Source organism: Hyalella azteca, unplaced genomic scaffold (genome assembly GCF_000764305.2).
Source record: "Hyalella azteca isolate HAZT.00-mixed unplaced genomic scaffold, Hazt_2.0.2 contig12014, whole genome shotgun sequence".
Taxonomy (NCBI): domain Eukaryota; kingdom Metazoa; phylum Arthropoda; class Malacostraca; order Amphipoda; family Hyalellidae; genus Hyalella; species Hyalella azteca.
In genome coordinates this window covers 37,635-49,850 of record NW_025941986.1, presented here as the reverse complement: position 1 = coordinate 49,850, position 12,216 = coordinate 37,635, and the positions used below count along the sequence as shown (strand labels likewise).

The following is a 12,216-nucleotide window of genomic DNA, read 5'->3' as shown; positions in this document are numbered from 1 at the left end:
CTGTATAGTTATCATTTTTACTAAAAACTTAAAAGCAAAGAAAACTCAAGATATATTGATAGTATCTTTGAAGAAACCGTTTCGGAGTCCAGCTCCATCGTCAGTTCGAAAATTCTAGAACACAGATAAATCAGTAATTAGTACAGTCAAGATAACAATAAAAAACCTAAGCTGCAAAACCTACCTATTTACAATTTCAAGCGGGTAAGAGCTAAAAGCTAAATTCAAACTAGGCCTCTGTTTAAAAATATACAATGATTCCAAAATGCGCAAATCAGAAACACGGGAACTGGAAGCTAAAACTTTGAAGTCACTGTCAGAAACTGGAACATTGCACTGCTCGGCGTGAGCCCGCACAGCCGAATGAGGTGGGCGCGACAGTAAGTTACCAGTTCTACAACTTCATAGGAAATGCTATTCAAATCCACTTGCATTTCAAGTAACTGCATTTTAGGTATCGGAACTGTTTATATATGTAACTGTTTATACGCGAGGCTATTCGCGACAGATCAATCAACAGTAATTGAGTTGTCTCCCCAGGCAGCAGCTTCACCAACTTCTACTTGCGTTCACCACCTGTGACTCCAGCAACTGCCACTTGCGTTCACCATCTACGGTTCCAGCCACTGTTACTTGCGTTCATCACCCGCAGTTTCAGCAACTGCTACTTAATAGCGATCATAATCCGCAATTCACCAATTGTTACCTGCGTTCACCCCCAGCTGTTCACTAACTGCTACTTTCGTTCACCACCACTGTTTCAGCTACTGCTACTTAATAGCGATCGCAATCCGCAGTTCATCAATTGTTTCCTGCGTTCACCCCCGGCTGTTCACTAACTGCTACTTTCGTTTACCACCACAGTTTCAGCAACTGCTACTTAATAGCATGCACCAGCCGCAGTTCACCAACTGCTACTTGGGTTTATCACCCGCACTTCACCAACTGTTGCTTGAGTTCACCACCCGTAGTTCACCAACCGTTGCTTGCGTTCACCGCAAGCGTTTCAGCAACTGCTACTTGCGTTCCCCACCAGCAGTTCCAGCAACTGCTGCAAGCGTTGCAACACCTAACGCCGGGTCGCCAACTAATACCTGCATTCACCACCCGCAGTTCACCAACAGCTATTTTAGCCGCTCGTCCCGCCGGTTTTACAGCCCGTTTATTGGAGCATGTCGCGGACACCGCGTGATGGAATTGCGTCATCAAGGAACCTTTTGCAGGTGCCGCCGCGGTATCGCCTCACTCGCCTCCTGCAACTGGAATGCTGCCCAGCGCCCAGCACGACGGCGCGTGAGATATCAACGCTCGCTTAAATGTTTGCTTCTGGTTTACTTAAGGCAGCCATGGAATAATTTGGCTACGCAGGTCATGAAGTAAGATGCTGCTTGTCACTACGAATATTCGATATTTTTATCTGTTGCTTTGTTTTTTTTTGTTTTTATCAGAGAAAAACATTAATGAGACATGTGTCATGAATTCATTTGCCAAATGAATTAAAGATAAAAAATTAAAATTTGATCTTGAGACAAACGGTTTGCGGGTATATATACTTAATCTCCTTCCGATTGACTGACCCACACAGGTGCAAACAATGAAAAGAAGGATAACTTTCTTTGCAGTTGGGAAGTTGAAATGATGCCGTTAAGTTGGGAATTCCTTGCAATGACGTCAATTTTTCGTGATCTAAAAAATTTGATTTTTCTATTATCTTGTAGTTTAGAATTTTTCTGATCTAGGAATGATCAGTGTCATCGGTGTTGCTGTGTTATTGCCCATTTTTGCGCATAAAGCTTTAGACCTTACACAAGGATAGCATGCTGCCTGCAAAAGAAAAGGAAGCAGAAAAAGCAAGGCAGAGCGCTGTGGTAGAGACACGTGCTGTGATGATCATGAATGTAAAAGTTGTCTATGCTGAATCCACATACTACTCGCACAAAACTGATTCCCTGTAAACACGTTTTAAAAGCAATTATTACCTGCATTGAATGCCCTACACCTCATTTCATTCCGTTCTTTTACCAAAACTGTTGAGTAATCCACGGACCACAAGTTTTCAGAATCAGATGAATGGCAAATAAAAATAGGTTAGAAGTGAATATATTATCGTAGCTATTCAAACAATGGTTGCCAAGATAATGGGTGTTAAACTTTTCGTTATCATCTAATACGATATCACCAACTGATATTTTTATGGTATGGTGTGGACCGATCTGCCTCGACTGCTGTCGCGGAGCTGGGACGCAAACAGGCTTAACGGATGAGTAAAGAGGAAGCCCTTCGAGTAAAAATGCCGTCACTTTCGTAAACAAGTAGAGTAGAAAATAAATTTTCAACAATTGTGAGCGTCTTGTTGTTTTTTAGAAACAATTTCGAACAGTTGTGAGCAAAAAATATAACAAGCCTCTTTTTTGAGTAAAAATTTTCGCTGAGCGAGACAAGTTGCTGAAACACGTATTAATGAAATTTCAAGTATACACTAATTTTACAAAAAGTCTGCTGGTGTTCACGAGCTTCATTTACCAAGATATAACACGATAAGTTGATAAAAATTCTTCCCTTTTGTAAATCGACAGATTGAGGACTCTTAAATATATACTCGTGAAATACAATATTAGTATCATCGTCGTCATTCCTGAATTTCGGATACACTACCGTTCGAAAGTTTAGGGCCACTCAAACAATTTTGTGCTTTCCATGAACAGTCACATTCATTCACCACCATACGCTGTGAAATGAAAAGAAAATAGAGTCAAGACATTGCCAAGATTAGAAATAATTATTAATATTCGAAATACTTTGTGTTTTACATCAAACTTACATTAAATTTACATCAAAATCGTAGCCTCAGATATGACTTTTTATTTGCCATTCTTCCCTGAAGTCAAAATCCCGCGCCTCATTTTACTGTAGACGTTGAAACTGGTGTTTTGCGGGCGGATTTAATGACTATGTTGGATGGGGACCTGTGAGGCGTCTGTTTCTCGCGCTTGAGACTTTCATGTACTTGGGACAGCCATTGAACGCAATACATCTGATATATTTTATGGTGATTTGTAGCTTAATTCGATGCATGATATATATCACTTACGCTTAACCGGTAAAGAACTTTCAATATCACTCAATGAAAGGCGAAAACACATCGGTTCAATCCATGGTTGAATTAATACTGTATTAATTCAACCATGGGTTCAATCAGAGTACTCACTCGTATCTGAGACAACGATGCTCGCTGGTTGACTCGTGGCGCCAGCTCCTACTCTGGTGTATCCTAGCACCACAACCTTATTAAAGACAAACAGAATGCTATATATATTTATAAATAAATATTGACGCGTAATTTGTCACTTATTCAGTAACTTACAATCGCCTTCACATTTGATAAAGATAGACGGAATCTATGGCTCGTTGGGATGTAAGTACCCTGATTGAATTTGCTCAATGCTCACAAAAAATTAATAATCGCTCAAGTTCGAATAATGTTCCTCATTACTCTTAAGCAGTTCATTGATGTTCTAATATTTGGTCATAACAGCTGGAGGGAGAGTAACATCAATGCACATTCTCTGCCCATTTAAGTGAACGTACACATTCATTATAGCCATGTAAAAATTCACGATCAAATTTCGTTTTAAATAATAAAAATTAATGATCAATCAGTTATATAATCAATTTAAATTCGGCAACAAGTCTACCAACTAATTGTACGTCAAGAAAACTAAGTCTGTGAATCATTAATTTCAGAATGGCCGAACGAAGAGCATCAGTAACAATCCTCAATCAAGGTATTAACAAAACTATTATATGATTATATATACATTTCATAGTTTGCATTGGACCTTGCATGACTTTATGTTGTAAAATATGAGCCTCGTATTGTTATCCCAGCCACGAGGAGTATAGTTAGATAGAAATTTTTTGATGCTTCGGAAACATAGACATTATTATCGAATACATGACGCGAAGAATGTCGAACTGCTGAGTAGCGACAAAAAATATAAATCTTCCTAATGAAAACGTAAGATTTTAAAAGAAAATTTGTAATGAAATGTTCATATAACTTAAATCTTTGTTTATTGACGGTAACTCAAATTACCAGTCATTTAGGTACGAATAGCACTGAAGAAGGTTAAGGGATGGCTTTGGTAATGTAATGTAGAAACACGCAGCTATACTGTTTGAAAGGTTGCTCCTCAGATTAATAACTTTCAGTGACTCCAAAATAATGATTGCTTCCGAATAATTTGGGCGTAGAAATGCAGTTTCGAATGCTGGAAACTGAAAGTCAAAAGTTTAAATTGGACAGCACTGGTGATAAGATTTTTCTAAGAGATTTTGGAACATAAGTTGGTTTTGTACAATGTGGATGTTCTAAAATAGGTCAAAAATATTATTATGAAGTCTCAAAGTATATATTAGGGAACTAGTATAAATGAACATTAGAAATAGTTTCTCCAATTTTCCCTCTAATTAACGAAATAGAAAAAATATTGATAACAAAAAGCTAATATATCTAATGAAAAGATGTCATACTTCGATCAAGAGGATAAGGACTAACATCTTCCCTTTCTTCGTGTTTGAACCTCTGATGTTTTTGCCGAGGTCGGGATGTGACGTTGCCAGGTTTTTGCAGCACCGTTAGTGGCTTATGGCACACCTGAGCCAGGTTTTGTTGCGTCCGCTGATGCTGATGAATGCCAGGTCCCGCCTGCCCGAGTTTTCTGTCTGATACAGAGACGAACTTTGTGTCTTCAGCGGGTATAGTGCCCAACTCAGTGTAGGCGCTCGTCTGAAAACCAAGGTATGACATAAGAGAAAATTGTGTATTTCATATTTTAAAGCACGAATTAAAAAAAAACTAGGTATTAACATTAAGCTAATGTACCGCCTAATAGATTTTAGAAATGATGTGACTCTATATAAAGGCATACGGAAGGTCTGGTCTAATTTTTTTTGTTTGGAAGGTCTGGTCTGATTTTATGTTTTATACACGACGCTAAAATTTAAAATTACTTTATTCATTAAATTGAATACTACTCTCTCACTCAAAGATTTCGATGTTTAAGATATTTTACTTACAAAAAATTATATATTGCAGAGGAAAGATTTATTCAGAGGGATTCAAACTGTTTCTTTCATAATTTTGACTCTTTCTGACTTTGCAGATATGCACTTAAAATCTGAATGGATAACAAAAATGGAATTATTAGATATAAAATGGTGTCCATCACATCATGCAACATTTTATTTGTGCAGGCGACTTTGCTTCAACTAAGGTATAGTTAATTCTCGCGTACCAGAGTATGGTTAAAATTATGGTTATGGTATGGCTAAAATTCTCACGTACCAAAGAGGCATCGTCGACTTCGTGCAGTGACGAAGAATGAAAGTGTATGGACGAAAACGTTCTGTTTTCCTCAGATGTAGGACGTTGTGTCAAAGCAATACCTGACTGCTCTGCAGGCGGGTATCTTGCAGAGTTCAGTGCAGTATTTACTTGCTCTGCATATTTGTATTCAGCACAGTTCAGTGCCGTAATTCCATGCTCTGTAGTTTGGGATTCGGCTAATTTCAGAGCAATACTTTCGTGCTCTGCAGATTTGTAGGCTGCAGAGTTGTGCCTCTGTGAAGGAGAGATTCGTCCACGATCTATTACTTCATGCCCATCAGTATCGTGCTGAGAGAACGGGTAACCGGTCGTGACGTAGTGGTAAACGTTCTCGGTCAGGGGATTAACTGTGAAAAATCAGATTTTTAAGAAGCAATAATATAATTTTTCATAAATAAAATGGCATGAACAAATCTAGGTAACGTAGAAGCACAATGAATCCAGAGAACTTTTTTCTGATATTATATTTTATTTAAGAAAGCAGTTAATCGAATAATGTCAACCATGACTTTATTGAATGAAGGTTGAGATAAAATACTACCAGCAGCTGTAATAAGAAGTTATCAGGTTATCACATAAGGTAAGCGCAATACTTGTAATGGCTGAGTATAATATCCTATAGTGTATAATCTCCTATCTGACAGATTATTTTAATTCCTTTGAGATTATTAGGTTAAAGCTGTACTTTGTCGCATATTATATACCGTAAATATGTACGATGTTCGTGAACCTTGGCCGATAGCCATAACAAATAAACTAAAATAAAAATAATCATCATTGTAAGCCAGTTAATCATAGCCAGTTTTGATACCTATAAGATCTGATATTTTTTTAATAGTATTAAGCTTTGGTAATAGTAGTTATTTAATTTTGTAATTTACGAGTAGTTCTAGAACAAAACGAGAATTCAACCCAAGCCGCTTCGGCAACATTCTCGCTCACTCTCCTTTCGACTCCCACAAGACGCGCTCGTGTTCTCTTTCGTTCGTGTTCTATTCATTAAATTGTTCCACTGGTTGAGTATCAGTAATAATGGTGTGACCTTGTTGTAGGTAATTGTTCTGTGGAGTTTATTCTAGCATTCATGTATTTTCAATGGAGTTATTGATTAATTAGGAAATGTGTTCCGTCAATCCTAGTCTGGGGGCTAGTCTGGGTGAGACCTCCGATGATCCGATCTTGTTTAGCCTCCTAGTTCAAATGAAGAAGAATTAGGTCTAGGGACCACTTATTCTAATATTTTGAGTCTATTAAAAAGGATGAATTAATTCCTTTAGGTAACTACATCTTGATTAGGGCAAAATATTATTAAAAATGATTATTGAAAATTACCCAAGTAAAATTAACGTCAATGAGTATGGCGATTCATTACCATTGTTCTAACACTACCGTTATTGCCCTGTATTCATTCATGGTAAAATTCAGGATATTGCTGTGTCATTCATAATTGGGAGACTCATTAATCTGGGTTGATTCATTAGGTATTGAAATTTTAATCTATTTAGATTTTGATTATTTGATATTGATTGATTATTGATTATTAAATTATTAGTTGTTTATTCATATAATTATTGGATCATTGATTTTGATTCAGTTTGATTAATTAATATTGAAGAGTCATTAAAATTTATTAGTATTGTTCAAATGAGATGAGATAAACTAAATTGAGAACTTTAGGCAATGTTAAACATGGATTAATTTTGGGTTACTGATTGAAACACGAATGATCAAAAAGGACTAGGTTGGATTTTGGTGAACGTGATTTGGTTAACAATAAAATTGTAAATCCATAGGAAAGAAATTGAACAGCGCATCAAAGTAATGTTCCTATATCTCGAAGAGCTTGATATTATGATGGCAGAGCAGTATTGAGTAATTAATATTATTAGGATGTATTGTGATGAAATAAATAGAAAGTTAATCCCATAAATTACTGTTTTGATAAAATGTAAAAATGAGTTGGTCAGACTTAATATGAATTAAATTTAAATTTATCTTGAATTGAAAATTTGTGGATTTGAATTTAAAATGCAGATTATGAATTTATGGAAATCATAATGACTTTTGACTCGAGCGCTAATTCTGCGTGGATTGTAAACTGATATGATGGATTATTTAACCCATGTCATGTTCTAATGCTTAATTCTTGTTCGCACTCCTTACTTACCTTACCTAATTATCACAAAGCAAATAAACCCTCTAAAAACCTTGATCTCCCACACTTCTATATCTTACAATCCTATAGGGGAGAAACTACAAACCAATTAAATCGCCAGCTAATTCGATAACCCCTCATACATTTGTTCTCCTCATTGGGATGTTGAATGAACTGGTCGTCAGGGTTGCATTTATTCTTGTCGCCGCTGATGTGATCTGCGCGCCCATTGAACGAACGTCCTGGACGAAGAAGGATAAATATGTTCAAATAAGATGACCCTTTTTCATTATATAGTTCAGATAATTTTAGAATTAAAGATTTCAGGACTTATTTTCTAGTTTAGTCAAGGAAAAAACAATTTGTTTTCTATCTCATGTTCTGGACAAAGAAAGCCAGGATTTGGAGGGTATACTTTCCTAGAAGGAGACTGGCACAGCTTTAAACAATACTATTTTGAGATGAAGTGAAAAATAGATAAAAGAAGCAGTAGAATACTGTCATACTTTCAATAACAAAGTAAGCACCGAGTAACGGTAATACTGGGACGAAATTTTATTCCAAAAATTCAGTGAGAGCGTAAGAATCTCTGGAGAAAACGAGAAGGTTAATTTTCTTGATTTGGTGACACGTATCAAATGTAAAAAACATGAACGGAAAGAAATGCAAAATCATTAATTCGGCACGTCTTTAGGAGATAGTAAAGGAAGAGGTTGAAAAGCTGCTTCTCAAATAAATTGGCAAATAAATACTTAATTAAAGCATAGTATTTTTCATAAAGCAAAATCATTACAATGAGAGAGTTTTTTTTCTAGCAAGAAGTATGAATTATGTAGGTAAGAGATTTATTTTGATCATACTTCTATGAAAAAAGCAGAGGAGCAAGAAGGAGGTCAGTAATAAAGTGCAAGCTGGCAAAAATGATAGCAATCCTACTTCTGTGGAAGAAGTAGCAGAGCAAGAAGGTCAGCAATAAGGAGCAGCTGACAAAATGCTAGCAATCCTACTTCTGTGGAAGAAGTAGCAGAGCGAGAAGGAGGTCAGCAATAAGGTGCTTGCTGATAAATATTATAACAATCCTACTTCTGTGGAAGAAGTAGCAGAGCGAGAAGGAGGTCAGTAATAAAGTGCTAGCTGACAAAATGATTGCAATCCTACTTCTGTGGAAGAAGTAGCAGAGTGAGAAGGTCAGCAATAAGGTGCAGTTGATAAAATGATTGCAATCCTACTTTTATGGAAGAAGTAGCAGAGCGAGAAGGAGGTCAGCAATAAGGTGATGTTGACAAAATGATTGCGATCCTACTTCTGTGGAAGAGGTTGCAGAGCGAGAAGGTCAGCAATAAGGTGCAAGCTGAGAAAATAATAGCCCGCTACTTTTGTGGAAGAAGTAGCAGAGCGAGAAGGAAGTCAGCAATAAGGTGCTTGCTGATAAACATGATAGCAATCCTACTTTTGTGGTAGAAGTAGCAGAGCGAGAAGGAGGTCAGCAATAAGGTGCTCGCTGACAAAATCAGCGGCACGATCAGCCGAGGATTGCTCCAGCGCGCATCGCTGGACGACATGGCGCGGGACGAGTCTTGAGGCGGCGTCCAGAAGCCGTCCCCGCGTCCCAGCATTTGCTGCTCGTCTGTGAATATTGATTTAGTGCAATTAATACTGCAAACAAAGATTTATAAAATACAGTTAAAGTGGACATTGCTTATGAATTGTGAATTGAACATCGTAAACACGAAGAAATAAGAACGTACAAATCCACACGATCGACAGAAAAATAAAATGCGGTGCACCACTTATATGTGGGCTCAATCTTACGACTTAAGTGGGATGGAGCGAGTTGAGTTTCGTGACCAATAAAAAACAATTACAAGCAAGATTCGTAATTTTTTACAATAAGGAACACTCACCAAGTTAGACAGACACAGAGCGTTAGGCAAACACACCCAATCCTGCAGCGTCATCGGGAATGACGGTAGTGATGGTATAGAACGCTGGTGTTGCACCTGCAGAGTTTTAAGCCTCACCTGCAGAATGCAGGGCAGCGGTGGTGACGGTGTTGAGCGCTGACGTTGTTCCTGCAGAGTTATAGGCCTCACCTGCAGAGTACAGAGCAGCGGTGGTGACGGTGTAGAGCGCTGGAGTTGCTCCGGCAGAGTTGTAGGCAGTAACTCTGATCTCGTAGCGTTCGCCAGGCTGCAGTCCTCCCACTCCGAACGTTCTGGCTGCCATTACCTCGCTGCTCACTGCACAGTAGAGGTAATTAATGAATTTAACACTGGTTATTCAAGAGTTGCAAGGAAAATATGACGACAATATTATGATTCAATCACTATCATTAAAAATTTTTGGGAAGAAGATTTCGAAATACTTTTTTATATCAGAAAGCTACTATTTTACCAGTCTCACGACGATGACTGGATTTCATGAACTGAATGCAAGCCTTCAACCCGCCAGAAAAAGCAAAACTGGATGAAGTGAGCTTTTTTTTTATTTTCTCAAGTGTCTCCAGGGCAAAAAAGAGGAGGAAATTAAGAAACGTATTAATATATATGGAAAATATTTGCGTCCGATGATAAGAGGAATTGAAATAATATTATCACACATCAGTACGACGATCGTATGTTAGTATTCATAAAATTATTCGGTGACGTATTTATTAATCACACTCACTCCAGTGTGCGCTGTGCAGCTTGCGGTACTGCACCAGGAAGTGGGTGATGTATTCATCACTGCCACACTCACGGCCGTGGTCCAGTGCGCGCTGTGCAGCTTGCGGTACTGCACCAGGAAGTGGGTGATGTATTCATCACTGTCACACTCACCCGTGGTTCCCACTGGGTGAGGTAGAGCGTCGCTTGGGTGCTGTTGCTCGTGATGAACTGGAACTGCGGGGGAGGTTCAGGGGCGCGGCCCTTCGTGCGTGCCTCCACCACCTCTGATGACTCACTGCTGCCTGTCGGGGCAAGATTTTTAGAAGGCGGAAATCATACACAAACTGTTTATTTTTTGTCTTTACTCAGATAATTTAAGAATACGATCATATAATAATTACAACACTTTTTATGCGGGAATCACTATGGATACTTATATTAGGAACAGAAGAGGCAGTTTTCCTCTAATAATAAGAATTACTATCTTCACCTCTCACCAATTGCGTTATAAACGGTGCCGAAGAAGTGATAGAGCGTCCCACACCGTAGATTTTTCACTGAGTGAAGGGTTGAACTCATCTTTTCCTCAACCGTCGCACCCCCGGATGGCCTGTATAATGAATGCAACATTGATTACCCTTTTCAATATGGATATAAATTATTCATGGAGTCAGAATTTGTAGAAATGAAATAAATACAGGAAATTGAGGTTAACGGTGACGTTGTCAGAATGTACAGAAATATCCATAAAGAAGTTATTGAATAACTGAAAACTGCATTCATGTCGTTTGAAGAATTAAAAGACATTGTGAGTTTCTAAATTACAAGGGATTTATGAACTTAACCAAAAATAAATATTCATAAAAATTTTTTCAAGATAGGTCTATGATACCTTTTTAAATGGCACCAAACTTGTGGGTTAATTTAAAATAATAATCTAGGATGGTTGTGGACCTTATATATGTTAGATAGTGGTTGTATAAAAAAGTAATTAAATGTTTAAGCGTTTGGTAGTAATATTATTATTTATTATTAGGGCCATTAAAAAAATCATAGCTGAATCACTCAAATTGAGTCAACAGTTCTGCACAAATACGTCGAGTTGCGTAAATATGTGTGGAAGTTTGTAGGTAAACGGCACCTTTGCGATGCATAGACACGAGTGATTTAAATATGCGTTTTGTGATGTTAAATAGACCTTCAAATATTTGAAGGACGAAAGAAACATCGTTTAAAAGATGCAATTACAACACAATGTCAAGGATATTCCGGGAAGGCTTCCTCCTTGAAATAGTGATATTAGCCACTAACAGCAAGGCTGGTCACTCGAAATTCTAACCGATAATAGAGCGTGGCGCCGTGGACGGGCGCCCCTCCGTCGTCGTCCACCGTCCACTGGAGGCGCACAGAGGACGTCGTCGTGTCCGTCACGTGCAGCAGGGGCGGCGAAGGCGGCACTGCGGACAAGAAGGTAATTCATCCCTCAACCGCCGTATGTCACTCTCCGTGAATATAACTTTCAACTTAAACTTAAACATTTCAACTTAAACATTCAACTTAAACATTAAAACTATTAGGTATAGCAACCTGAGGACGTTTGTACGCAACAAAGAACATTTTAAAGTTGTTGTATGTGGTGGCAACCATCAGTGTAAGGTATTTTGCGCTCACTAGAACGTATACTTTTTATGAAGTAGGCTTGTGACAATATTGCTTCGGTTACTCATGTCAAGCGGTAGAGGATTCACTACCGCGTAGCATGTCGGTGAGCTGGCAGACGTCAAATCTTCATAAGTGACGATTATTGAAAACTTTTGAGAAAATTTCAATCATCGAGAATATAAAACAGCATAAGCAAATAAATATCTTTTTAAATCGGATTTAATGATCTCAACCGAACTCGGATCATGATGTGTTGTTTCTCTAACACTGAGATGACATCAATGTTTGTAGTGGTAGTTGTAGAGATGACAAAATTCGCAAGTTTTCAGATTTATGTCCATGTTGGGCTGACGGCAACGAAG

At 38.1% G+C, this 12,216-nt stretch overlaps 1 protein-coding gene and 1 long non-coding RNA gene across 2 annotated transcripts; both read right to left on the bottom strand.

Annotated features, from left to right (window-relative positions):
• Nucleotides 1–3,805: 3,805 nt before the first annotated feature.
• Nucleotides 3,806–9,779, bottom strand: LOC125178708. Its single transcript, XM_047883102.1, has 5 exons — nucleotides 9,638–9,779; nucleotides 8,995–9,171; nucleotides 7,688–7,786; nucleotides 5,348–5,736; nucleotides 3,806–4,789 (listed from the first exon to the last, which is right to left on the bottom strand). The coding sequence occupies exons 1-5, from the start codon at nucleotides 9,768–9,770 to the stop codon at nucleotides 4,514–4,516; spliced, it is 1,074 nt and encodes a 357-aa protein (XP_047739058.1). The 5' UTR covers nucleotides 9,771–9,779; the 3' UTR covers nucleotides 3,806–4,513.
• A 599-nt stretch (nucleotides 9,780–10,378) lies between these two features.
• On the bottom strand, nucleotides 10,379–11,608 carry LOC108670749. The gene is made up of 3 exons (XR_001930751.2): nucleotides 11,532–11,608; nucleotides 10,690–10,802; nucleotides 10,379–10,494 (listed from the first exon to the last, which is right to left on the bottom strand). It is a non-coding gene; the product is annotated as an uncharacterized LOC108670749 (long non-coding RNA).
• Nucleotides 11,609–12,216: the final 608 nt, after the last annotated feature.